We start from the raw sequence: 24232 nt of genomic DNA on the forward strand, positions 1-24232 counted from the left end.
CCTTCATGGTGGTTCTATGACTGGTAATGGCGAGTACAACCAATACTTGTGATTCAATGTACTCGAATTTCGCCACTTCATGTCAGGATTATCTCTTTGGCCACCACCACAACGAAATCCAACCACATTCGTTTCGCTACATATTCCATAAACAGGAGGCAACTAGAACACGGCTTCTGACTGATCACAATCTCGGCCTTTGTGAGTGTCTCCATGTGTTGGTAATGGAAAAGAATTTCGAGTCTGATTTGTCTGTCGCGATTATCAACGTTCTCAACAAATAATTGATGCTTGTGGGCAACGAAGCAAAGCAACTGAGCCTCGACGTGACTGGCGTGATACAACCCCTGCGCAGAACTGGGATCCAGCTCGTGAGGCTCGAAAACGAACCCAATTCTCTTCGCAAAACTCAGCGTCTTATACGCCCAGTAGTTAGAGTCTAGCTTGCTGTATTCGCCCCCAGTCAACGGGAACTGGGTGCCGATGCCAGCCCAACCGCCAACCGCGACAACTGTCTCAAAGGGTGTGCCTCGGACAAGGACGCCTACCGTCTGATCCTGACGCGCGATCGGAATGCCTCGTTTTGGATTAATCAACAGAGCAGTTTTCACGTCTGAAGACTTGACGAACCGGGGTTGGAACAAATTGGCGAGATCCGTCTTGGCGAGTTGAGAACGAATAGGAGGTGCAACTCCCAGAAGAGCTCTAATATGTCTCCGTCGGCTCTTTGACTTGAACGGTTTCTCTGCGTAATCGACGTGGCGATACTCCCTCTCTTCGTCGTTTCTATCATTCTCCTCGGCAAAGTCGGCAGCGACTCTCCCATCTCGGTCTTTCTGTGTCGCACTTGCCCCGGCGGCGAGGAGTATCCCGACTAATTCGACACGAGTCCAGAGGGCAGCCTCCATCAGGGGTGTGCGGCCTCGATTGTCCCCTGCATTGATGTCTACGCCTAGTCGAAGGAGTTCCTGTACATTTGTGCGGTTCCCGTGGGCCACCTCCATGGATAGCCTTGGAGAGCCTAGAGTTCCTTCAATGCGTAGGTCGTGGTTGAAGTGAGGGCAAGTCGCGTAGTCGTGAACGCAACCCCAACGGTCCCCTTTTTCGTTTGCCCCTGTCCCAAATTTTGGCAAGTCCCTTGCCTGGGCAGGGCTGATGACATTGTCCCGTCTCTCGTTTCCAAAAGGAACAGCATGGTCTTTGATGCTGATGCTCTCAAAGTGGTCCACCAAGCTGTTGCTCTGACTTGACCGGGTAGGCTCCGGCAAAGAATGCACTCCGGGGTCCTGGAAACCAACCGTTTCGAAACATTCAAAATGTGAGTCGTCAGTCTTCTCCGATGGAGAGGTCCCGATCTGCCACGACAGCTTCCTCACAGCATCATGCTTTTCAAAAGGAAAGACAAGCCTGTATGTGTAGCCGGCGGTAATGCATGGTGCGATGAAGAACCACATTGTCTCTGGCTCCAATCCTCGGAAAGTGTATGGACTGTTTGACCTCGGCTTACGTAGACTCTGCTCGCCGCTTGGGAAGAAGCTGATGGTATGCCGATGGGGTTGTTCGCAGAAGGGACATTGGGCGAGTGCCCATGTCGCGTCCCATCGCAATACTCTTGCAATAGCTCGGGAACCGTTTAGTCGCTGAAACTTGGAAACTAACGATGAGGAGGGAAGTGTTGAATTCTGTGTAGTCGAAGCCATAATAAGTCGTGGATGTGACGTGATAGCTTAAAAAGTTGAGTTCCTGCGGGGTTGAATAATGACACACGCCACGATAATTAGGGAGAGGGAAGACGACAGACAAGAAATTCAGAGTCGCAATCTTCATGCATGTTACGATCTCGATGACCTGTTTCAATGTCCGATGAACGGTTTTGGCCTAGTTGGAAGGTTGAAGCTTAGTAACTGATTAATCCGATATGAGGACCAATCAAACATGATGGTTTGCATTACACTAGGACGGACAGCTTACTTCTCATCATGGTCTTCCCCAGTACTCTCGCGATGAGTTTTGAGTTTTCGAGATTTGTGTCAAGTTCTTTTCAGTAATGGAATGATAAATTTGTAATTGATGACTCGGTCGGTTTTAGGCTGTGGTTCGGATTAGGTAGAAGACCGCGTTGGGAGGTGTTCGTCATAGCGAATACGAGCATCTGGGACGTGGCTATTGCCATAATTGTACGTAGCCACTCAGAATAGTCTCATTATTTTACCTTGATGAGTCTGCACAACAACACTCCCGGAGGTCTCAGCATAGAAGAGCCAATATTGAGCAGCTCTACTGGGAAAGTCGCGAGGTCTTGATGAAAACACAAGGTGTTGCAATTACCTGAGCTCAGTGAAGGTGTCATCCGATATATCATCATATGGCTCCCAGGTCACCATGAATCAAAGGATCAATGGAAGTTAGGAGCACAGTGTTAGAAGTGTTTCCGAGTTTTCCTTCTTCAAATCTTCTCAATTCAAGATTCTAATAAATGAGTCGCGCAGCGCTCCCGGTCCCTTAAATTGCCTCCACTCTCCACGACTTTTCTGTGACTACCTATATGTCGAAGTCCTGCCAATAACGCTAGTCGGCTAGAAACACAAATGATTGTTCAACCGGAAATTCAATTGAAGTCCTGGGAGATTCATTCCAGGCGCTGTCGTGCAACCCTTCAACACCTTTTTATGTCTGGAATACCTTCCTAACGTGCCATACAGACTAGAGATCGCACTAAGACGAAGTCTAGAGACTTTAGATCGCCCCAAAAGCAAAAAAGAACTCCTCGACGGGGAATTGAACCTCGGTCCCCTGCGAATCTCTTAACTTCAATGACAAGCAGATATCCTCACCACTAGACTATCGGGGATTGGTGGCTGTTGACATCCAGTGACAGTTGCTTGGTTGGTGACAATGGGCGAAATCTGTCCTATGAGCTTGCTTGGGACCCATACTAGACATCACGAGGAGTGCCATTACTGTTGCCAGGGTTCATCTATTTCGAATGGATGTCCTTACCTCCAAAGAGCTAGATTTTGCGTAATGGGTGATAACAACCACGTGAGTCTTAGGCGTCTTGATCTTTAAAGTTTACATCACGTTCGGGCGATGTTGACGACTAGTAGGTAGGCGGAAATCATTCGTTGTTAGCGTACCTAACTCTCGGGATCCGCTTCTGTCTTGTTCTTATGGATATCTTGACCCGCCAAAAGGTCACCTTCACGATTGACTGAAGCGTCTTCCGTAACCATGGCAGAGGCGCCTCGGCAGTGTCTGAAGTTTTGGACCGCCCTTATCGTAACCGCCTGTGCTAGACCACAAGCTCACGCACCTTTCAAGAAGCAGCTGCGGGATCCCCTGGACTTGGAAATTCTTTTTCGTATTTCCAGTTCTGCCCCATCTTTCTGTCGCAAGCAGAATACCAAGAGTCAGTGTGGGGACAGGCGACTCCCTTGGCTCACATAGGCTAGTCTAGCTTCCATGTCTTAGTATCAAAATGGCAAAGTCAGCTCGACAAGGGTCAGGATGCCGGAATACCGGAAATATCTGCATAGATAGATTAAAATGGTAGAGCTAATGATTACGATTCCAAGGCTAATTACCCCACAAAATGAAGAAAAACTGCCACAAAATGAGACGAATGTCTCACACAAGCTTCAACGGCTTTCTGACTCGGACCAACGACAGGCCACTGACCAGCAAACTGACGCATCCACGCATTATTTGGCCCCCATTACCCATTACAACACCGGCACAGATCCGTCGCGACATATCGGCTCTTCTCTTCTACTTTCTTCGATGTTTCGCTATCACCATTTTGAGTGACATTCAACTCGATTAGCAGATGAAGAATCCCTCTACGGCCAAGAGAATGAAGACCAGAAACATCTTGGTGACGGACAAAGAGGAAGCTGCTTGAGAACCAGTCGAAGCCGAGACCTGAACAGGCGTCTGGGATTGCACACTCTGACTCGTCCGCGAAGGGGCGTTTGCTGAGGCGTTCCCAGTGACGGTCTACAAAGGATTTGCCGTCTCGAGGGGGGCGCTGCTTTCGCTCTGGGAAGCCAGGGTGATTGGGATCACGGTCGTGATGGTGGTTGTTGCTACACCGCCGGTCTCAGTGGGTGCTGCTGCCAAGCTTGATGAGCTCTGAATGAGACCTCCGGAATTTTGAGGGGAGCTGGCAGTATTGGCAATGAAACTGCCAGACTTCGTTGAAGTAGATTGCGATTATGATGCAGCTTGCTCTCCGACCCCTGACTGTTGAACCAATGGGGTAGCAGAGGCGGTAGGGAGAATCGGACTCGGGCTAAGAATCCCAAGAATAACGGTGAAGGTTGCTTTGGGCAAGGCGGTGTTATTGCTCCATGAGATGCTCAAGAGACCGAATGACAGCAAAGATTCTGCGCAGTAAGGTAGCAGGAGCAAGCTAAGTAGGTAGCTATGGCGACCTCTGGCAGGACTTTCAGAGGAGAGGCATAAGTCTCTGTGAGCCCAAAAAATTTCAATGCCTCAAAGGAGATCTCCAACACACTGCATTTAATCTCTTATCGGTAGACTGGACGCAGCGCAAACGCTCACGCTCCGGCGCATTTCCGGTCGCTGTTGGACTCCTTCCGAAGGTGACATCATTTGACGACAAGGTATCACGGAGTACAGCTTGCCCAGCTAATGATCTTAGACGGGACTACTGACGAGGGGTCCTGCAGCCCAGATCTGATATCACAGATGTCGCGCTGGGCCAAGATTCTTAGCAGTCCAGCCAAGAGTCTTGGCTTCACTTGGCTTCACTTGGCTTCAGTGCAGACGTCGATCCACCTTCAAGGGACCGAACCTAGATCCAACATCAACTTCAAGATCCGTCTTATGTACAACTTCATATTTGATGTTGTAGATGTGAGAAAAGCCCAGAAACGACGTGCCAGAGACAACAAGAGGTCAGGATAGAAGTGAGTTTGTGTGTTTGAGCATAACCTCGGCGCGAGATCGGGGCGGATGTCCCCTAAAATGGCAAGATGACAGGCCGTTAGTGGTATCCGCTTCATTTCCCATCCGGTTTTCGCATCTGCCCCTCAACTCTGTTGCCCTGGCTAGACTCGTCGAACGTATACTTCCTCGTATCATGTTTACTTGTCATTTTCATGAGCAAAATCATTCTTTGCGGCATGAGAATCGCTCCTCTCGGCGACCACTGTCGTCAATCACTCCGAGACCGATTGGCGAGGCTCATGATTAGATGAGGCGTGGAAGTTCAGCTCTCAGCATCCTTAAGGCGATGATATTCCCGTCCGCCCACCCGCCCGCTAAGCAACTTCCGCAATTGATTCCAAGTACAGTTCAAAGTGGCAAGTTACGCGCATACGCGCATCGTCTGGCCAGGAACTCGCTGATAACGTAGAAGCGGACATAGCCGTAATGTCCACACATGGCGCTCCCGCGATATGGACTGATGCGACAATACTTATTGTTTTCCAATGAATTGCCAGGCCATACCCTGCTCATTACCTAAGGACCTCCCCTTTTCGCACCAAATTCCACAACAGCCTTCCTAACTTACTTAGTCTTGAGGGTGGGATTCCCGCCCATGCGTCTTAATTGCCGGTTTCCCCGGCCTCTCTTGCGGCGCTGCACCGGGCCATCCGCTCCCCCTTGTTGCCCGCATCCCGAGATCACCAGACTATCCCGATACTATCTGCTGTTTACCGCGTTCCTTTTGATTTGCTCAACGGCTTTCTGCCAGCGTGTGGTATGCACGCTACCCACCCTCTGCCTTCCGCACCTCCTCGACATGGATCGAGTTCCCGAAGCTTTTCTTGAATAGACTCAAGCTACCCCGACAAGTATTAGTGATGCTTGATTTAGCTCCTGCCAGATCCAGACTAGCCATGCTCATCGTGAATCGCCCACATTTACGACCGGCGGAGACGTGCACTTTGAGACTCACCATTCTGATCTCACCTTCTTGACGAAGACATTGCTCCGATCTGGCTTATCGGAGCCCTGTTATTGTTGAACCATGCTGACATTCATTCATGATATTGTCGGACAGAATAAAAACAAATCGAGTATTTATATAGCCCAGGAATCCGCGAACAAGTCTCATGGTGCTTCTCTTCACCCCTCTATCCACTCAACCCTCATCCCTCAGGTCTCTAGGTCAAAATGGTTGCCAAGGCTCTCTCCGTCGCCCTTCTCGCTGGTGCTGCTTCGGCCACCTGCCCTCTCTCCATTGAGATCAGCAATGCCGAGAACCACACCGTCAACGTTGCCGTCACCAACACCGGCAGCGAGGCCGTCTCCGTCTTCAAGGGCAACACCGTCTTCAGCGACCATGCCACCCAGGACCTCCTGGTGACCGATGCCGGTATGTAACAGCAAGCACTTATATCTTTGAAAGCGGTGTCTAACAAACAACAGAGGGCACTGCTCTTCCTTTCGAGGGTATCTTCGTCAACTACAAGCGCACTGGCCTCGACGCCAAGCTCTTCCAGAAGATCGCCGCCGGCGAGACCATCACCGTCCCCGTCAACGCCGCCAAGAGCTACAAGCTCGACGGCATCGCCGACGCCAAGGTCACTGCCATCCAGGGCTTCCGCTACGCCGTCGGCGACAGCATCCCCTCCGCCTTCAAGGACTTGGCCTCCTGCGCTGATGTCACCTCCGGCGAGGTTGAGGTCACTGTCGACCAGACCACTGCTGCCGAGTGAGTCCCATCACAACATCCCACAATGAAGCAACTCTCTTGCTAATCTGATATCTGTAGGGACCACATCTCCCGCAAGCGTGATGAGACCTTCAACTCTCGCATCCAGAAGCGTGCCATCACCTACTCGTCCTGCACCACCGCGCAGACGACCTCCCTGAAGACCTCCGTCACCGACGCCATCTCCATGGCCAAGGCTGCCTCCACCGCGGCCGGCACCTCGTCCTACTACTACACCACCTGGTTCAAGTCGACCTCGGTCGCCTCCAAGGTCCAGACCATTTACAAAGATGTCGCCGGTGTGCAGACCACCTCCCCCAAGATCTCCTGCACGGACACCTACAGCGACTGCACCGACGGCAGCGCCCTCCTCTACACCGTCCCCTCGGACAACGTCATCGTCCCCTGCCCCAACAACGGCTTCTGGGGCTTCCCCGAGCTCGCCTCCCAGTGCTCCGGCGACGACTACGACCGTGCCGGCAGCATACTGCACGAGATGACCCATCTCTACGGCACCACCGACTGGGCCTACGGCCCCACCGCCGCCCAGGCCCTGTCTGCCACCAAGGCTGCTGCCAACGCCGACACCTACGAGATGTACGCTGGGAGCGTCCGCCTCGGTGGCTGCACCACCGGCTAAGCGTGTTCGTCGCAGTGACGTACATGCATAGTTTGGCCTGGGAGCTGCCTCCTTCTGGGGATTAGAGCCCTTCCTTCTTTCAATGTCTATAATTCAGTTGGCGATTCGAGTAGAGTGGGAACTACCGCGGAATATTTATATGCCTGGGGGGACCTTGATCGGGGAATGGCTTGATGTAAGTTGAGTGCTAGAAGTAGCCTATGAAGTAACGGTTGAACTCCTGAAGTTGTCAAATTATTGAAAGTGATCAGTGTCCGCGTGAAACATTGCTTGAATATGTCAGGTTGGGGTGTTGACGCAGGGTGGAAGCTCTCAGAGGCCAACTGCAGTTAGGGGTAGAATGATGAATTACTGAAATCTGCTCCTCCCCCGACGTGTACTCCCTGCGCTGTATATATATCTGAGCTGCTCCTTTGTTGCTTGGACTCCTTACTACCTCTAACTAGCCCCTATCCGGGAGGGCTCTGACAGGGCGCCCCTTCTAACTAGGCTTCGTCCTCGAAGCTTAGTAGCAATAAACGCGCTGCGTTATCTCCCTGTGGTAGCGTTGTCTCTGCTTGCTAATAATTTTCCAGATCTTCTCTACTCCAGTTCCACAGCATACCTCCTCAGCGAACTGGTGGCGTCGCTACTATCTCCGGGGGTACTGTCGTTGGCGGCTCGGACGTGCAGCCCCCGAACGGCGGCGGTGATCCGCCTAAGAAGACGCCCTATTCACGTCCCGAGGTATGTGCTCTGTCGGTGCTCTGATGGTGCTCCGTTGGTGCTCTTGCTGATCATGTCAGACTCCCAAGAAGAAGCGTAAGAAAAACAAGAAGCTCGTCAAGGCTGGCTCCCGTCGTTAGGTCCCCTGCCCCTCGTGCGTCGCGCGCAAGGCGGTCGATCCGGAGCATGAATGCTTCGATTAGCTTGGTAGGTGCTCTATAAGTACTTTCTAGCTGCTGTTGCTGACTAGATTCTTAGGAAAAGGACTTCGATGCGTTGAGTGTACTAATCAGAACCACTCTTGCAAGGATGAGGTCCCCCACACCGCCCTCTCTGCTGTGCGCGCGCTTTGGAGCACCGCGCGCGCGTCTAACCAGGACCGCCGCGATGAGGACGTATGTCGTTGTTTTGTCGTTGCTTTGTCGCTGCTCGTGTTCTTTGCTAATAATCCGTAGGCCTATAATACCTACTGTATAGCGGTGGGAAACGCGCAGAAAGCGCTAAAGCGCTCCGGTCGCTCTGCTATTTCCACTCTGGGTCTCGACGATAGCAATAATAAGTCATAGCGTGGTAGCGCCTCTTGTAATTCGTCCTCGAACCGCAGCGATGCTGAGGCGCAGCTTCTTCGCTCTATTCTTGATAAGCTCGTCCGTATAGGCGCCATAATAGCGTAGGTAAGTCGCCCTGTCTACGCTACGTATATCCTCCTAATTCGATTATTTATATCTATCAGTAGTAGCTGCTCGCCCAGCAGGGGGAGCAGTACGAGGACCAGTTGGAGGAGGACGATAGTGCTAATAGTGCCGAGTGAGGGTTTCCCGCGCTGCGCATATGTGGCTCTGGAGGAGCTTCTTTCCTGATTAGGGGTCTTCTTAGCAGCTAGTTAGCTGCTTCTTTGGGTTCATTAGGAGCTAGGGCTCGTCGCCCAATCGATACCCGATTTTCGTATATGCTGATTAGAGCTGCGTCCTCGATGTATGATGCCGGCTCCCACGTGTCCTCCTCGCTGCCATAACCCTTCCACCTGATCAAGTATTGTCTCTTCTTTTTTAGCCCCCTATGTTGAATGATCTTGTCTACCTCGTAAAGGGGCTCGCCGTCGATATCGCCAATAGGTAATGGCTTTCGAGGTGCTCCTTCGCAATGTCGGTAAGGCTCCAGAAGTGATACGTAGAACACGTTATCCCATCGGGTGCGGATGGACGCCATTTTCGCCAAGGGCGGGGTAGAGCCAATAAGGGCCTGGAAACCCTTTAAGTTAACCAATAGATCTCTAGTACCTCCAATCTCTATAGATTTTGGGTGTGCCAAAGGTACCAGCAATCTCTATCAATACATAACGGTACATTACAGTCTTAGCAGCCCTTTCGTGTTGTCCTTCGAGTGGCCGGCACGTTAAAGGGCCGGAAGGAGCCCGGAAGACCATGCTCGGTAGCCGGAGGTTCGCAGGGCCGGACTGTTGCTGCGTCACAGCGCTCGGGCGTACAGTCTGTATTGCAGGCAGCAGTAAGGTCTTCTGGAAGGACCTCAACTACTATACAGCTGCGTACAGAAGTAATAGAAGCATCAGAATCAGAATCATTAGGAGACATTACAGCATCAATCAAATTGGTAGTAATTGTGGTGATAATAGGTAACAGAGCATAGGGATAAATGACGTACCATCAAAGTACCCCTTTAAATGCGCGGTAATAGTGGATAAGTAGTGGGTATTTTGGGGCTTGGCGAAAATGGCGTCCATCCGCACCCGATGGGATAGATCCGGTACCATCGTGGTATATCTAATTCGTACGCGACTCCCGAGGTCCCAATGATCGCTTTGATCATGAAGGGTCCCAGGTACTTATCAGCTAGCTTGCGGCTCGGTCGCTACCTCCGTATATTCTTTCCTGATAACAGAACCCAATCGCCTACTTTATACGACTTATCGACCCTAGATTTGTTAGTGTTGGTATCACAGGCGTGATACATTTCCTCATGAGGGTGTATCTTCGGCAACAATCACGTCGATGTCCGTGATAATTGCTGTTGTTGTTCTTGTTCCTTCCTATTTTACATTGTGGGCAGGGGTCGGTCGAAGTAGGTGGTGACGGCCTGGGTGGTTGCCCCACCTTAACCGGCCGTGGTGACTAAGCCAGTTGTCCCACTTCGCCCAGGGCAGGCGCCAGCCAGCCCACGATACCTGCCCATTGCTCCTTATCAGCCTTGCCGTTCCGACAGTTAGCTTGGTTCTCGTATACGTTTCTGGCGTTCCGTAGTAGTAGTTATAAAGCGACTTGGTCTACTCATAGGTATACTACCCGCTCCTCGGCAGAGACATTCTACGTCCCTTTATTCGTTCCTATTAGAAATGATATTAGGCATTTCGGCAGGAAGCCGAAGAGAGCTTCTGCGGGTGCTTTTCGGATTACTAAATATTATACGTTATTATATACGAACTTAGCGAGGTGAAGGCGCTGAGCCTAGTCGGATTAGTCTCAAGTACAGAAGTAGCGTAGGTACTGCTCGAGATATTGATTCTGTCGCTCCGTTTGACCGTCCGTCTACGGGTAGAAGGCTATACTTAGGCATCTCTTAGTAGCTAGGAGGTAGTATAGGTAAGTCCAGAACTTGCTCGTAAAAAGGGATCCTCGGTCTAAGACGATGCCTTCTAGGACGCCGAACTTGGTGAAAATCCTTACGAACAGTAGATCGGCGAACCCTTGCGCTATGAGCGTCGCCCTGGTAGCTATGTAGACGCTATGTTTCGTAAATTTGTCGACCACTACTAGTACCGCATCGCATAGCCTCTTTCCTATCAGCGTTGTCGATGCTGGCAAGCCGGTGATAAAGTCGAGGGATATCTCCTGCCACGGCCTTAAAGGTGCTGGCAGAGGTCGTAGTAGGCCGTAGGGTCTGTGGTGACGTGGCTTTGTTCTCTGGCATACTATGCATGTGTTAATATGGTTCTTTACGTCTCTACTTACCCCGTCCCAGTAGTAGTAGCGTTTAAGCAGAGCCATCGTTCGCTTGACGCTGTAATGGCCCGCCGTCGGCGCATCGTGGTATGCCTCTATGACCTCTCTCATTAATCCCCGGTGCATTGGGACGTAGACTCGGTCGCCGTAGCACAGCAGGCCTCTCGAGTCGTAGCCCTAGCTCCTTCGTTGCTTTCCTCCAGCTTGGCGAGGGCGTCGTTGCCTCCTGGTCCACTGGCGTTCCTGAACAAAAGCGTCCTCTTGTTGGGCTACTCGTAGTTGACCTATCATTAGTAACTCGCCGCTATATAGCGCTGTTTTGGGTATTCCCCTGCCTTCGGGATCCCGTAGAATGAGTAGCTTGCGATCTGCAGTTCTAGCGGCAGGCTTAAGTAACTCCCTGAGTGCTACGCCGCTTCTTTAACGCCCTGGGCTCGTAGCCCCGTTGCGCCTCTCGAGGGGCTCCTCGTGAGCTATATCTCGAGCCGGAGCTCCTACCCTCCTTCTCTTACTTCTCCGTAATATAATTGACTCCTTATCTTTCGAGCCGCTCCTACGACGCCCTTACGCCCTTGTGAACAGTGCCACCCGTAGTAGCTTCCAAGCTTCTTCTACATTATAAAGCTTAATCCTCATCTATTCGAGCAGCTCTTCCGCACCGTTAACATAGCCTCCTTCGCTATAGTTAGGCCGTCTTAATAATCTATTTACTAGGTTTACAACGCCTGGTTTAAACCGTATCTCTATATTAAACGCCGCTAGCTCGTCGAGCCAGCGTAACTGTCTCCCGTTAGGCCTCTTCTTTATATCTAACTAAGAATTATAAGTTGAAATGGTCTATAAAAATTGTGATTGCGTTCTAGCTATATACGAGGTAGTCGCGCTAGTTATATAGTGCGTTAATGATTACTAGTAGCTCTACATCGCCCGTTCCGTAGCGGCTCTTAATGTCCGTTAATTTCCTTGATTTAAAAGCTATCGGGTGCCAGTTCCCTTCGAAGAGTTATATAATAACGGATCCGATTGCCTTTGCTAAAGCGTCCGTTTGGAGCCGCGTTTATAGCGCTGGGTCGAAGTATCGTAGCATAGGAGCCTTGGTGAATACCTTAAGTAGAGTCCTAAACGCTTCGACTATATCGAATAGTAGCTCCAATGGTCCTGGCTTGGCTTTAAGAAGTAAGTCTATAAGGGGTAACGTAATTTTTACATAGTCGGATATAAACCTTCGGTAGAATCCGGTGAAGCCCAGGAACGTCTGGATATCCTTGACGCTCCTTGGGAGCGGCCAGTTCGCTATGGCGTCGGTGCGTCCTGGTTCCATCTCGATTCCGTCCTTCGATACGATATACCCTAGGAAGCCCACTTGTAATGTGTGGAACTCGCACTTACCACCGTTGAGATACAGGTTCCATTGCCGTAAGCGGTGGAGGACGCTCTTCACATGCTCCTCGTGCGAGTCGTGGTTGCTGCTGTAAATTAAGATATCGTCTAAGTACACGATGTAAATGGTATCGACTAGGCCGCTTAAAACGTTGTTGATGTGCGCTTGGAAGGTCGCCGGGGCGTTGGTCAAGCCGAATGGTACTACGAGGTACTCGAAATGACCGTACCTAGTGCGAAACGCGGTCTTCCACTCGTCGCCCTCGGCTATACGTATGCGGTGGTAAGCGTTCTTGAGGTCCAATTTGGTAAAGACCGCTGAGTTGGACAAGCGGTCGAGTATCTCGCCAATCAGCGGTAAAGGCGTTCTGTCTTTCCTTGTGATCTTGTTAATAGCTCTGTAGTCGACGCAAAGCCGTAGCTCCCCTCCTTTCTTCGGAACAAATAATATCGGTACGCCAGCGGGGCTCGTTAACGGTCGTATCCATCCCCTGGCTTCTGCCTTTACTAGGTAGTCTCGTAGGATCTCTAACTCGTGATTTGATAGTGGGTAAATTGGTCCCCATAGTATAGTCGCACCGTCCTCTAGTTCGATACGGTGATCGTAAGGTGCTCTATCGGGTAGTAAGATAGCCTTCTCCTCTAAGAAAAGGTCGTGGAATTTATTATATCGTAGTCTCTAGTCCTCTACCGTTAGTAAGGGGATAAGGCTCTCGTCGGCGATTAGATTGATAGCTATGTACGCTATTGCCGTACATTATAAGTCGTTAGGTAGCCCTTTAGATAGTCCGTCTAAGCGGATATGTCTCTCATAGATAGGGTATCGCTACTTCTTATGTTTCTAGCTGATTAGCGGGTCGACGTCTTCTAGCCAAGGAAATCCTAGGATGAGGGTCGGTGTCGCGAGATCTGCGATAACGAAGCGATGTAGTTGAGTCTCCGTCAAGTTGTCGCTGTCCGTAGTCCTGAGTCGAAGGTAGCAGCTGCCTAGTGTCTTGACCGTATTGCCGTCGACGTCTACTAGTTTCTGCGATGGGTAGATCCGTGGGTTGGCTTTAAAGCTCCGTACGAGACTCTAGCTGATTACGTTGGCTTCGGCTCCCGAGTCGATAATGGCGGTTAGCTTCTCCCATGTGTTGTTGAGACGCACATGGGTCGGGATGTCTAAGCGCCGCCCTCATTGCTCGGCTCCTATGTTCCTTACGGGGATTGTGTTGGAACTTGTAGCAGGTCCCCGTTGCTCGCCTCTAGCGGTGTCACTACGATAGCTAGCCGCCTTATGTCCCTTCTTGTTGCACTTCCGGCACACCATGTTAGGACACGCGTTGGTAAGGTGCCCCGTCTCTCCGCAGTTATAGCACTGCTAATACTGCTCCCTCGGCCTAGGGCAGTCTCTAGCGATATATCCCGCCTCCCTATAGTTATAGTAGTTAATGTCTTTACCTAGAGATGTGCGGCGTACCCTGCCCGAAGTCGCTTGCTCGTTACTGCGGCGGCGCGTCGCTATACCTGCCATCGTCTGGTCCGTATATCTAGGAGGTAAGGTCTACCTATCACCTATTAATAAAGCCGATTGTTCGATCCGTCTTACTAGCGATACTAGCTCTATCCTTGTACGAGGGAGTCCTATTTACGACGTGATGGTGTGGCGGAGTTGAGGACGTAACTTGCTTAGTAGGGTAGAAATCCGTTGCTTCTCTGTGGGTACGTAGTCAAGCTCTATCTCTAGCCCGTCGATGCGGCTGACGAACTCGTCCACCTTCTCCTTTGCGCCCTGGGAGGCGCTGTCGAGAAGTATACTCGCCGCTACTCCGCGGCTTGCAGGGTCCGATAAGTTGTCTTGGAGGAAGGTCTCTAGCTCGGCCCAGGTGATCTGGTCCATGGTGAACCCGACGTCGCGTCTCCGGTCGAAGATGTAATGCATCCATGACGTCTTGACGTTTCCCTGTAGGCAGCTCACTGCGTAAGCTACTCTGTCGCGGTCGCTTTTCATCTGTTGCGCCCATAAGTCGAAGCGGTAGTAACAGTCGAACAGAAAGCTCTGCAAGTCCCTTGCCGACTTGCCCGTGTACGACAGGCTGGGGAGGGATAGAGGCCTGAACACCGAAGAGCCTCCTGTGACCGCCGCTTCTGCTGGTAGGGAGCCCTCCCGGATAGGGGTTAGTTAGAGGTAGTAAGGAGTCCAAGCAACAAAGGAGCAGCTCAGATATATATACAGCGCAGGGAGTACACGTCGGGGGAGGAGCAGATTTCAGTAATTCATCATTCTACCCCTAACTGCAGTTGGCCTCTGAGAGCTTCCACCCTGCGTCAACAACCCCAACTTGACAGGTATACTCATATCCTTACCCTATTTCCACGACGCCCTTGCATACGGTATAATCGGTATTTGCCAAACATAGTCTCTTTGAAGTCTGCGGGACTCCCAGCGTCCCGGAGTAAGAGTTCCAGTTCGCCACTTTGCCAAAAGTTCGATCACAGAATCTAGGCTAGCTCATCCTCAGCATAAAATTCCAATCGCAGACTGCGGTCTTCTAGAGCAGCGCATGCTTTCGTGTTATGTCAAAGGTCTAGCAGTACATGAAGATAACGGGATAGGGAGCCAACGATTTTCTATTTGACGGGTGGTGTGATGAAATCGCGTTAGCTGCAGTTGATAGCATGTTGAGAGACTCTTCGCCCAAGATCTAAACCTTAGTTAGGCGCGTACAATAAATAAGCTTTGTCTTTTGTGCCTAAGTAACCTGACGGAATAAAGTATCTTGAACTTTGAGGAACGACCACAGATGATTTTCAATCAAGTAACTGTAAAAGCATTTCGAAGAGCAAAATTCGTACTTGATCAACAGGGCTTTCTCGCCGAATGCTTGCTAGAAATAGACATGATCATCACGGTTCATCGTTATCCCTGTGTCAACAAAGCTTAGTAAATTACGGCTCCATAGGGTTGCCAGCATCACCGTGAACCCGATCTCGTATTTCATCCATGATCGCACGGCACTCAATACACTAGCTCTTCAAGAGCGTTGGAGAAAATATCAGTTTTTTCTTGATAGAACTGTGAGATTGGACCTTCAGACGATGATAGCTGTTCCCTTAGCTCACTTCTCACGATCCAAGCAAGGCGTGCCCATAGCCTAGGTACGGATGTTTGACCCGAATTGAGAGTGATGTCAGCGATAAGTCGACGACGACTTCTCCTGAAAGCAGATTTCTGCATCAGTAACTTTTTCTTGCATCCCCTTAGCCAAAGCTTTCGGGGTGCGCTCTAGGTTTACCCTGTCCATCCTAATTGACGCAGGAATCGCGTGGGAGACACGATACGTTTTCGCAACTCAACCGCACTCGGGTTTAAAAAAACTTTACAGCAACGCAGCGGGTCCAATTAGTTTTGATCGCCCCCGCCGGAAAATAATATTGGCGTCGTCATTTTCCGATGTGCTGCCAAGACACAAGACGAAAAATGGTCGAATGATTTCGCAGTCAGACTGGGAACATGAACATTGCAATCCCCAACTTCTCCAAAAAGAGAAAACTTGCTCTATCCTGGTAGCTGACTCAGCTCACGAAAAACAACGAGAACAACGAGAAAAGCGGCTCTCAGGGGTAAAGCGGGGGCAACAAAAGCGCCCTGCAAGATGGGAAACGGCACTTCCGGGGCGCCGGGGGACCGTTGGCGGGCGGCGTCGCGCCGGCCGACTGGGCGTTTATTGCGCCTGTAAGGCTACCAACGGCCGCTTATGATTTGACTGATGGAATACGGGCAGCAATGCAAGGAATCAACAGCGACAATCCCAGCTGCTGTCGGCCTGTCACCTTTCATGATCTGTTGGCTGTTCTCCTTCACCCGATCGGAGGGTCAACCGCCGGTCGACACCCCCCAGGCACGCCGCCATGTAACGCTGGCTGCAATGCACGGCACCAACCAACACCGAAGACGCACGAAATGCTTTTAGCCAGAGTTTCAGAATGTTCGACCTCGGCAGCCCGCTCAACCACTCGTTCTGCACTCTGTACGGCTAGTATCCGTAGGACAGAATCTTTGCTTTGGTGGTACACTAAGAGAACCAGAGTTTCGACCCTGAGGAACTGCTCTCCGCCAAGGTGGAACCGAAACCGTGGGGGAGCAGTCGGAGAAGGGTGGCACAGGTGGGCAATGGGAGGCCTTCCACAACCAAGCTGTTCCTTGAAAGGGGGTCGACAGCTTCGTGAAAGATAGTTCGCGAACATGCGATTGCGAAGCCCGAAAGAGAGAGAGAGAAAGAAAGAAAGCCTTGCTCCGATTGCCAAAGTCTCTTCAGACCAACCGGCCGACCAACACGCAATAAACGAACCAACGCGTCCCGTCCAGTCAGCTCCCCAGGGTTCCATCACATAGTAGAGTTCATCCCCATCAACCAATCCCCAGCATTTCCATGAGAGCACGGCATCTTTTGTGAGGCATAACTCTATAGACGGGCTTGTCAACCTCGCCTTCGTGGCCACTCACTGCGCCATGCTTCCCCCTTCCCGCAAGGGCCAAGGCTCAGACTTCCAAGAGCCCAAGTTAGGAAAACCCAATATGGCAGTCAGTCGCCCAGTCCGATCTCCCGTTGCTTGAATGCAGTGCAGCGCAGCAGACGTAAGTGCCCAGCTCCGTCCCGGGCGGCCCGGCGCAAGAGGCATCCTTGGAACCGAAATGGAACCCAGGAAAACCTTTCATTGTTGTTGGCCCGCCCTTCGAAGAATAGGGGGCTCGTGCTGGGTGCATGTTCGCAACTTCGCATACCGACAGGGCTGCCGCCGCAGAGACGCAGACGCGCAGAATACGGGATCCGGTCTTTCCCGCTCGGGGCTCAGGGGCTACATGTATGTCCGCATTCCTGCATAGAGCACAAACGCACCTCGCAAGCCTATCAAGATGAACATACCGATCTTCTTCAACACCCTGAGTATCCGTACCAAAAAAGGCCGAACAGCTCGTAGAGAGAAAATTTGAACATCAGACCAAACCTTTGGGTTCGCGTCATCTGGGTGATCCCTGCCGGCAGTGGTCGTCAGCCCCAGCCCCCCTGCTCCGAGTCATTCGCGCGCCTGTTTGCCGTTGACGTTGGTCCCAGCGGCCCCATAAAAGCAATTAGTTTGCTTCGTCAACATGGGGCTATGGTAAACTCTATTGTAGTGCTCCGTCGGGGGGGGGGGGGAGCTCCTCAACTCCTCAAGGTTGTGAACAGTGTTGGCCGCGAGTGGTCGTACGACGAGTGGGAAGTTATTTAACCAAACAGAGCCGTCACCCCAAACTCCGGATGTTGATGGTTTGCTAACTTAGCCTCGAGCTGAACATCTTTCCAACTTCACTACATTCTTTTTGCTCTATTTCGTTCTACTATTCACAAACAGCATTATGTCATTCGCTCAACTTTCGCTCGCGGCCATGTTGGCCGTGGGCGCTTCCGCCGCGCCTTACTCTGCGCGCAACGTCAACACCTCCGGCGTTGTCGCATCCACCTATTTCGCGGGTTATCACGCAAACCGCGGATTCCCCGTCTCTGACATGCCATGGGATAAGTACACCGACGCAAAGTACGCTTTCGCCGAGACCGCCGCCGACGGCAGCCTCAACCTCGCAAAGTCGGCCCCCGACCAGCTTCCCGCCTTTGTCGCGGCCGCCAAGGAGCACGTAAGTTGCCCGTAGATCACTTCAACATGTAGCAAAACTAACACCTCCGCAGAACGTAAAGGCCCTCGCCTCCATCGGAGGCTGGACCGGCAGCCGCTACTTCAGCACCGCCTTCGGCAGCGCAGAGAACAGAACTGCCTTCGTAAAGACCTGCCTCGACTTTGTCGAAAAGTACAACCTCGACGGCCTCGACTTTGACTGGGAGTACCCCAACCGCCAGGGTCTCGGCTGCAACACCATTGCAAAGGACGACACGGCAAACTTTGCCTCCTTCCTCACCGAGCTCCGCCAGAAGCAGACCAAGCAGCTCTACCTCACTGCCGCCACTAGCTTGAACCCCTGGAACAACGCCCTCGATGTCGCCAGCACGAACGGCACCCTCTCGTCTTTTGCTAGTTCCCTCGACTACCTCATGATCATGGGCTACGACATCTACGGCGCCTGGGCCGCCACGGGAGGTCCCAACGCGCCCCTCGCCATGGCGTGCGACACGCGCAACAACCAGGGCGGTATCAAGGAGGGTGTTGAGAAGTGGATTGGCGCCGGCATCCCCGCCAACAAGCTCGTTCTCGCCGTCGGTGCCTACGGCCACGGATTCTCCGTCAACTCTACCAGCGCCTTCTCCTCCCCTGGTGTCTTGAACGCCTACCCTGTCCAGAACAGCACCAACCGATTCCAGGGCAGCAGCTGGGACGATGACCCATCCATCGATGAGTGCGGCGCCGCTTCGCCCCCTAGTGGAACTTACACCTTCTGGAGCATGATCAAGGAGGGCAAGTTCCTTGACGAGACGGGCAAGCCTCGCGACAGCGTCGCTACCGGCTACGACAACTGCAGTCAGACTGTAAGCACTTTCTCCACTCCTGGTATCCTCAGACTTGTATAGTGACTAACATAACAAATAGCCTTTCCTCTACAACGAGACTGCTCAGGTGTGGGTTTCCTACGACAACGTTCAGTCCCTGACCGCTAAGGGCAAATATGTCACATCCAACAAGCTGGCTGGCTTCGCCATGTGGGAGGCTGGTGGTGACTACAACAACATCCTTGTCAACGCTATCCGCTCTGCGGTTGGCTTGTAAGGGAGTGTTTACAGTCAAGTGTGCATTGTTTAGATAAGAAGTCTCAGCGACAATTTGTAATAACATCATCTATGGAGTACATATCATTTCCTTATACCCTGTCAAAGTACTTTCCATATATTCATCATCAGAACTTCAAGTTGCATGCAGGCAGTAGTGATGAAATGAGTCTTTCAACGTCGTAGAATTTCGATCCTCGAAGTCCAGTTTGGTGCCTACCATGACACATTTGCCATGGTACCTGTAATGGAGTCTTATGCTTTGTCAGATGAATCAAGTCGCCCTCGAATTGAGCGGGCATGGTTCAAAGGATGTGCGATATCGACCACTACATTCCGACACCTTCTCCTTTTCTCTCTTCCCTAATCATTCTGTCTCTCCTGCGAAGTCTTGACCCTTATAGAAAGTTTTGGAAGGGTCTTCTGACTTGTACTTTACTACCTTACTCGATAGCCCCCTCGAGCCTAGTAAGAGAAAGGGTGACTATCAAAAAAGGTGTGGGGTGTATCGCGGTCATGAAGTCTCAAAGAATTGATCTGAAGATGACCTTAGTATCCTACAGTGTTTAATCTGGTAGGAATATGCATCGAAATGCAGGAGCCTGCGGTTTCGTGGCTCACAAAACGCCCTTTGATGGGACCGAAAATCTCAACCTCGCCAATACGTGGAAGGAAGCAGGTTTTTCAAGAAGGCTCCTTCCTCGAGTCGCATTATGCCTGCCTGCCTAAAATCTGATTCTAGACGATGTCGTATCCTTAATAGGGCGAGAATAAAAGGCCCTCTCTTCTTTTTACTGAGCGATAACTTCCACCCACCATCACTACATCACTCGCATAGCAATCTCGCAACCCATATTTCTTCACTCTCGACCCAAAATACCCCGACTTCTCAGGTCCAAGATCTCTCTCTTTCCTTCTCTCATAGTCATTCATTTCATACTACTCACATTTACCCTTCGCAGTAAGTATCACGAGAATTTCATCACACCCACCCTCATCACCGCGACCCATCTACTCACAAACTTCAACAGAAACCCATTCGGAACACCACAAAACCCGCAACAATGGCTCCCAAGACCGCCACCGCCGAGGCCGCCAGCACCCTCAACCTCACCGACGGTGAACTCAAGCTCGCCCTCGCAATGATGAAGCACGTGGAGCGCCCCACCACCGCCGTCCTCGAGAAAATGACCGAGGAGGCCGGCCTCTCCAGCGCCTCCTCTCCAGCGCCTCCTCTCCAGCGCCTCCTCTCCAGCGCCTCCAGCGCCCGCACCCTCTTCACCCGCGCCGCCACTAAGCACGGCTGGTTCACCGGCGGTACCGCTGCTGGAATCGCTGGCAGTGGCACCGAGAATGGCACTGCTTCTACCACCACCCCGCGCCCCAAGAAGACTGCTACCCCGCGCAAGAAGAAGATTGCCGAGGAGGAGGAAGGTGCCGAGGAAGCTGCTGCCGCTGTGGCTACTGCCGCTGCGGCCGCTGACCAGGAGGATGAGGATATGAAGGAGGATAGCGATGGTGCTACCAAGGAGGAGGCTGGTGCTGTTGAGGGCGGCAAGGAGAAGGATGCCGATGAGGAAAAAGATGGGTCGCAAGCTACTTTGGGAACTTCATCTTGTTCATTGGATTCGGCAGGAGAAATGGATGGGTGACTGCTCTTTCTGGACTCTGGATTGATAATACCCCTCTCTTGGCTTGGACGGCTGATGTCTAGCTGCGTGGTTGCGACGTATGGCCTTCAGAATTACTTGAAGCTACATGGGACTGGATGGCGGTGCTTAACACAAAGTACTTTCGGAAACAAAACCACTCATCGCATATTGACATTGAAAATTTTCGTGACAAGTGAATGATGTCTGTTAGTGCCCTGTCAATAATACCTGGGAGCCCGCGATCAAGCGATAGTCGCGAACTACCACATTCCATGAAACTCTTCAGAATGCTGTGACCAGAGCACAGCAGCAGAAGACCTCATCATGTACGATCAAAAAAAGGAAAACCCGTCAACGCGCAGTGACGCGCTTTGGCGTCTTCCACGGAAGTCATGGCATCATCCGCCCTACCGTCTACAACCACATCTCAAAAAGTAGACGTCTTCATTTCATTCCTGAAGCCGAGCAATGATTCAAGTTCGGCTAATCTAATTATCACACCATCGATTGGCACATAAACCGCATAAGAAGATCACAATGACTCCACGAACCGAAACGAAGTCCAACAAACCTGACGATGAAGCCGCCGACGTCGGCACCAAGCGCAAAGCCTCAGAAGCCTCGCCGTCCAACCATAACGAGGATGATGAACCCGATACTAAAAGGGCCAAGACTGAGAATGCAAAGGCAATGGTGGAGTGGCTCCTGAGCGATGAAGCCTTCTCCCTCGCCTTCCTAGCCCACCCACCAGGCCAAGGCGAAATCGACTGGGATGAAGGCCAACACGGCAAAGACCCTCCTCCCAAAAACGCCGGGAAGAAAGCCAACACCATCAATGCCTCAAAGAAAGAAGATAACAGCGATGGCAATAATGAATACAATGATGACGACAAAGCACCCAGTCTAACCTACCCAGACTCCACCCTCACCCCCTTCCAAAACCTCGTGGCCGCCCTCCTCCTAAGCAAACCCATCTCCCACCGTCTCGGCCTGCGGACGCCGCGGGACCTCGACGAAGCTGGGTTCGAGGGGCGGAGGAAGGTGATGTGGGAGGCGAGGACGCAGCATAAGGAGAAGACTGCTGTTCAGTTGGGGGATTTAGTTGGGGGGGTGAGGAAGATTTGTGGCGGGGGGGTGATGATGATGAAAGTGAACAGGAAGAGGGAAAGGGAGAGAAAGACGAAGGGGATGTTGAGAAGATGACGGCGTTGAGGGAGATGGTCAAGGGGATGGAGGCCGAGGAGGCGCAGAAGAAGGTTGAGAAGGTGTTGACTGATGGGATTAAAGGCGTTGGACCGACTGGTGCTGGGATCTTTTTGAGGAGGGTGCAGGAGGAGTGGGAGGAGGTGTTTCCTTATGCTGATAAGAGATCTCTTGAGGCTGCTGTCAGAGTTTGGTGTCATTCAGGAGGGTAGCGGTGCGAAGGAGTTGGCTGATGCGGTTGAGGGGGATCGGGGCAAGTTTGTGAGGATGTTGGATGTGCTTGTTGGAATTCAACTTGAGAAGAAGATGGAGGAGGCGCTGAAGATGGCGAGGGGAGATGGGAAGTAGGTCACGAAGGTGCGATTCGGTGGGTTTCTTTTCATGATTCGTTAGCTTGAGCTATCAGGGCAAAATGGCCGCTTATGGATCAATCTAGCCCCGATGATATCCTTTTCCTTGTCCAAATGCAAATTCCCTCTGATGCCGTTGGACTTTGTCTCCTATGCCTAGGACGTTTTAGTAACGCGGGTTCTCGCCGTACCCCTGGTTCTGTTGATAGCCCTGGTTTCCACCGTAGCCTTGGCCGCTCTCATGACCTTGGTTCCCTCCGTGGCTCTGGTTTCCTGCGTAGTTCTGACCCTGGCTGTGGTCGTAAGCTTGGTTCTGGTTTTGGTTGTAATTCTGATTGTAGTTCTGGCTCTGGCCGTAGTTCTGGTTCTGGCCCTGGCCCTGGGACTGACCCGAGTGATGCTCACCACCGAGCTGCGATCCCGCCGTGGGTGCACCAACGCTAACATTCTCATTGCCAATATCATCCGGAACATTGATCTTGACCTTGGGAAGGTACTTTTGCACCTTTTGCTCGACAATGTTCTGCACAAACACCCAGCTCTCGCGCTCAAACTTGCGGTGGCCACCGTTGACGACGCCGAGGATGCTCTCGCGCAGCGTCTCCTGCACCTTGCGGACCAGGGCTCGGATCTTGTTGACCAGCTTCACCTTGATGTCATCTCCGAACCCGCGGTCCGCGTGACCGCCAGCGTCGTGGTCGAGCTGAGAGTCGAATGGGTTTCCGCCCAGAATCTTCTCCAGTGGTCGCTGGAAGGCGTCCGGCAGGATCTCAAAGAGCTGCTTCTCGATGGCGCCGAGGATCTTGCGGAACTCCAGACGGACTTCCCTGTGTACCTTTGCCAGACCCGTGCTGAGCTTGTCGCTAATGACCTTGGAGAAGCCACCCCTCTCGCCTTCACCCTCGGGACCGTCGCGATCACCGATAGCACGGCTACCCTCTTGCGAGCTCTTCTTGTTTCCAAACAGGCCACCAAGCCCCTTAACCAAATCCTTGACCTGGTCCTCAATCTCACCCTTGACGCCGTCGCCGAGGTCCCGCGTGCTCGTGTTGCCGCGCAGCCAGCGCTTGATGTGCTCCAGCGCAATCTTAGTGAACTGCTCCGCAATAGGCGCGTGCTGCTCCCTCAGCTTCATGCCGACCTTCTCCTTGATCTCAGGGCTGATGACGCGAGCCTTCTCCTCGGGGTTCCGCGCAGCGTCCTTGACGGTATTGCTGAGAACGCCGAGGAGGCCGTCGAGCTCGAAGCCCTGGCCGCCGCCGCCGCCTGAGCCCTTGTTTTTCTCTAGATGGTCCTGGACGACGTTGATGGCGGAGGAGAGGAAGCCCTTTGCCCCGCCGAATGAGTCGCTGTGGCTGATGCCGCGGGATTGGGTCTCGGGACCGCCACCTCCTCCTCCGCGGGCCTCGTCGGTGAGGTTGAAGATGTCTCGTAGGTCATCTCCTGCTTCGTCTGTGATGACGCTGAAGCTGCGGGTGAGCTTGCCAATCTCGTCGGCGAAGGGCAGGGATTGGATGCCGTAGGCATCGGGTGGTGTGTCGTTCAGTCCTCTCGAGCCATCGCCAGAGTTCTTATCCTTGTTGAAGAGTGAACGAAAGGCGTCAACAACCTGGTCCTCAAGACTATCAATGGTTCTCGTCTGGAAGGTGTCGATCTCAGACGCGATGCGGGGTTGAATCTGTGGAGCGAGCGAGTCAACATACTCGTCAACCTTTGTCATCAAGACATCGGGGAGGCCACGAGAGTTGGACATTATTGCGGTGTTGAGAGTCGGGGGATTTGGAGAGGAATGACTAGCTTGGAGAGGAGAGACAGGCACAATGGAGGTGACCGTTGAGCTCTCAAATGGTGCTAGTTTGGTGGATAGTCGGCGGCCGGTCCCGCTGGTGCTGGTGGTGGTGAGGCAGCCGGGGGGAGCTG

The 24232-nt window shown here is 52.2% G+C and overlaps 7 protein-coding genes and 1 non-coding gene across 8 annotated transcripts; 4 read left to right on the forward strand and 4 right to left on the reverse strand.

Moving 5' to 3' along the window:
• Positions 1 to 2763: 2763 nt before the first annotated feature.
• Positions 2764 to 2851, reverse strand: BDP81DRAFT_t196. The gene has a single exon. It is a non-coding gene; the product is annotated as a tRNA-Asp (tRNA).
• A 3293-nt stretch (positions 2852 to 6144) lies between these two features.
• On the forward strand, positions 6145 to 7325 carry BDP81DRAFT_321796 (deuterolysin metalloprotease; the record flags this gene model as incomplete). Its single annotated transcript, XM_060584650.1, has 3 exons — positions 6145 to 6346; positions 6400 to 6685; positions 6746 to 7325. The coding sequence occupies 3 exons, from the start codon at positions 6145 to 6147 to the stop codon at positions 7323 to 7325; spliced, it is 1068 nt and encodes a 355-aa protein (XP_060444471.1).
• Positions 7326 to 13208: 5883 nt separating this feature from the next.
• On the reverse strand, positions 13209 to 14249 carry BDP81DRAFT_450700 (uncharacterized protein; the record flags this gene model as incomplete). The annotated part of the gene is made up of 4 exons (XM_060592556.1): positions 13209 to 13332; positions 13572 to 13782; positions 13877 to 13899; positions 14002 to 14249. 4 exons carry the CDS (start codon positions 14247 to 14249, stop codon positions 13209 to 13211), a joined length of 606 nt encoding a protein of 201 aa, XP_060444472.1.
• A 1782-nt stretch (positions 14250 to 16031) lies between these two features.
• On the reverse strand, positions 16032 to 16826 carry BDP81DRAFT_43034 (uncharacterized protein). The gene has a single exon (XM_060590602.1). The coding sequence runs from the start codon at positions 16736 to 16738 to the stop codon at positions 16211 to 16213; it is 528 nt and encodes a 175-aa protein (XP_060444473.1). The 5' UTR covers positions 16739 to 16826; the 3' UTR covers positions 16032 to 16210.
• Positions 16827 to 17780: 954 nt separating this feature from the next.
• On the forward strand, positions 17781 to 19108 carry BDP81DRAFT_321994 (family 18 glycosyl hydrolase; the record flags this gene model as incomplete). The annotated part of the gene is made up of 3 exons (XM_060584665.1): positions 17781 to 18026; positions 18079 to 18870; positions 18932 to 19108. 3 exons carry the CDS (start codon positions 17781 to 17783, stop codon positions 19106 to 19108), a joined length of 1215 nt encoding a protein of 404 aa, XP_060444474.1.
• A 1063-nt stretch (positions 19109 to 20171) lies between these two features.
• On the forward strand, positions 20172 to 20759 carry BDP81DRAFT_450702 (uncharacterized protein; the record flags this gene model as incomplete). Its single annotated transcript, XM_060592557.1, has 1 exon — positions 20172 to 20759. One exon carries the CDS (start codon positions 20172 to 20174, stop codon positions 20757 to 20759), a length of 588 nt encoding a protein of 195 aa, XP_060444475.1.
• Positions 20760 to 21171: 412 nt separating this feature from the next.
• On the forward strand, positions 21172 to 22310 carry BDP81DRAFT_407416 (uncharacterized protein; the record flags this gene model as incomplete). The annotated part of the gene is made up of 3 exons (XM_060589015.1): positions 21172 to 21842; positions 21917 to 22144; positions 22206 to 22310. Exons 1-3 carry the CDS (start codon positions 21297 to 21299, stop codon positions 22308 to 22310), a joined length of 879 nt encoding a protein of 292 aa, XP_060444476.1. The 5' UTR covers positions 21172 to 21296.
• BDP81DRAFT_430458 (uncharacterized protein) lies at positions 22311 to 24175 on the reverse strand. Its single transcript, XM_060590609.1, has one exon. It carries the CDS (start codon positions 24063 to 24065, stop codon positions 22479 to 22481), a length of 1587 nt encoding a protein of 528 aa, XP_060444477.1. The 5' UTR covers positions 24066 to 24175; the 3' UTR covers positions 22311 to 22478.
• Positions 24176 to 24232: the final 57 nt, after the last annotated feature.

Source organism: Colletotrichum phormii, assembly GCF_030913505.1.
Source record: "Colletotrichum phormii strain CBS 102054 chromosome Unknown BDP81scaffold_12, whole genome shotgun sequence".
In the NCBI taxonomy this organism is placed as follows: domain Eukaryota; kingdom Fungi; phylum Ascomycota; class Sordariomycetes; order Glomerellales; family Glomerellaceae; genus Colletotrichum; species Colletotrichum phormii.

Bases quoted from the DNA above. Each gene is read 5' to 3' on its own strand.
- BDP81DRAFT_43034 (XM_060590602.1), bottom strand. From the start codon at position 16,738: ATGGAACCCTGGGGAGCTGACTGGACGGGACGCGTTGGTTCGTTTATT.
- BDP81DRAFT_430458 (XM_060590609.1), bottom strand. From the start codon at position 24,065: ATGTCCAACTCTCGTGGCCTCCCCGATGTCTTGATGACAAAGGTTGAC.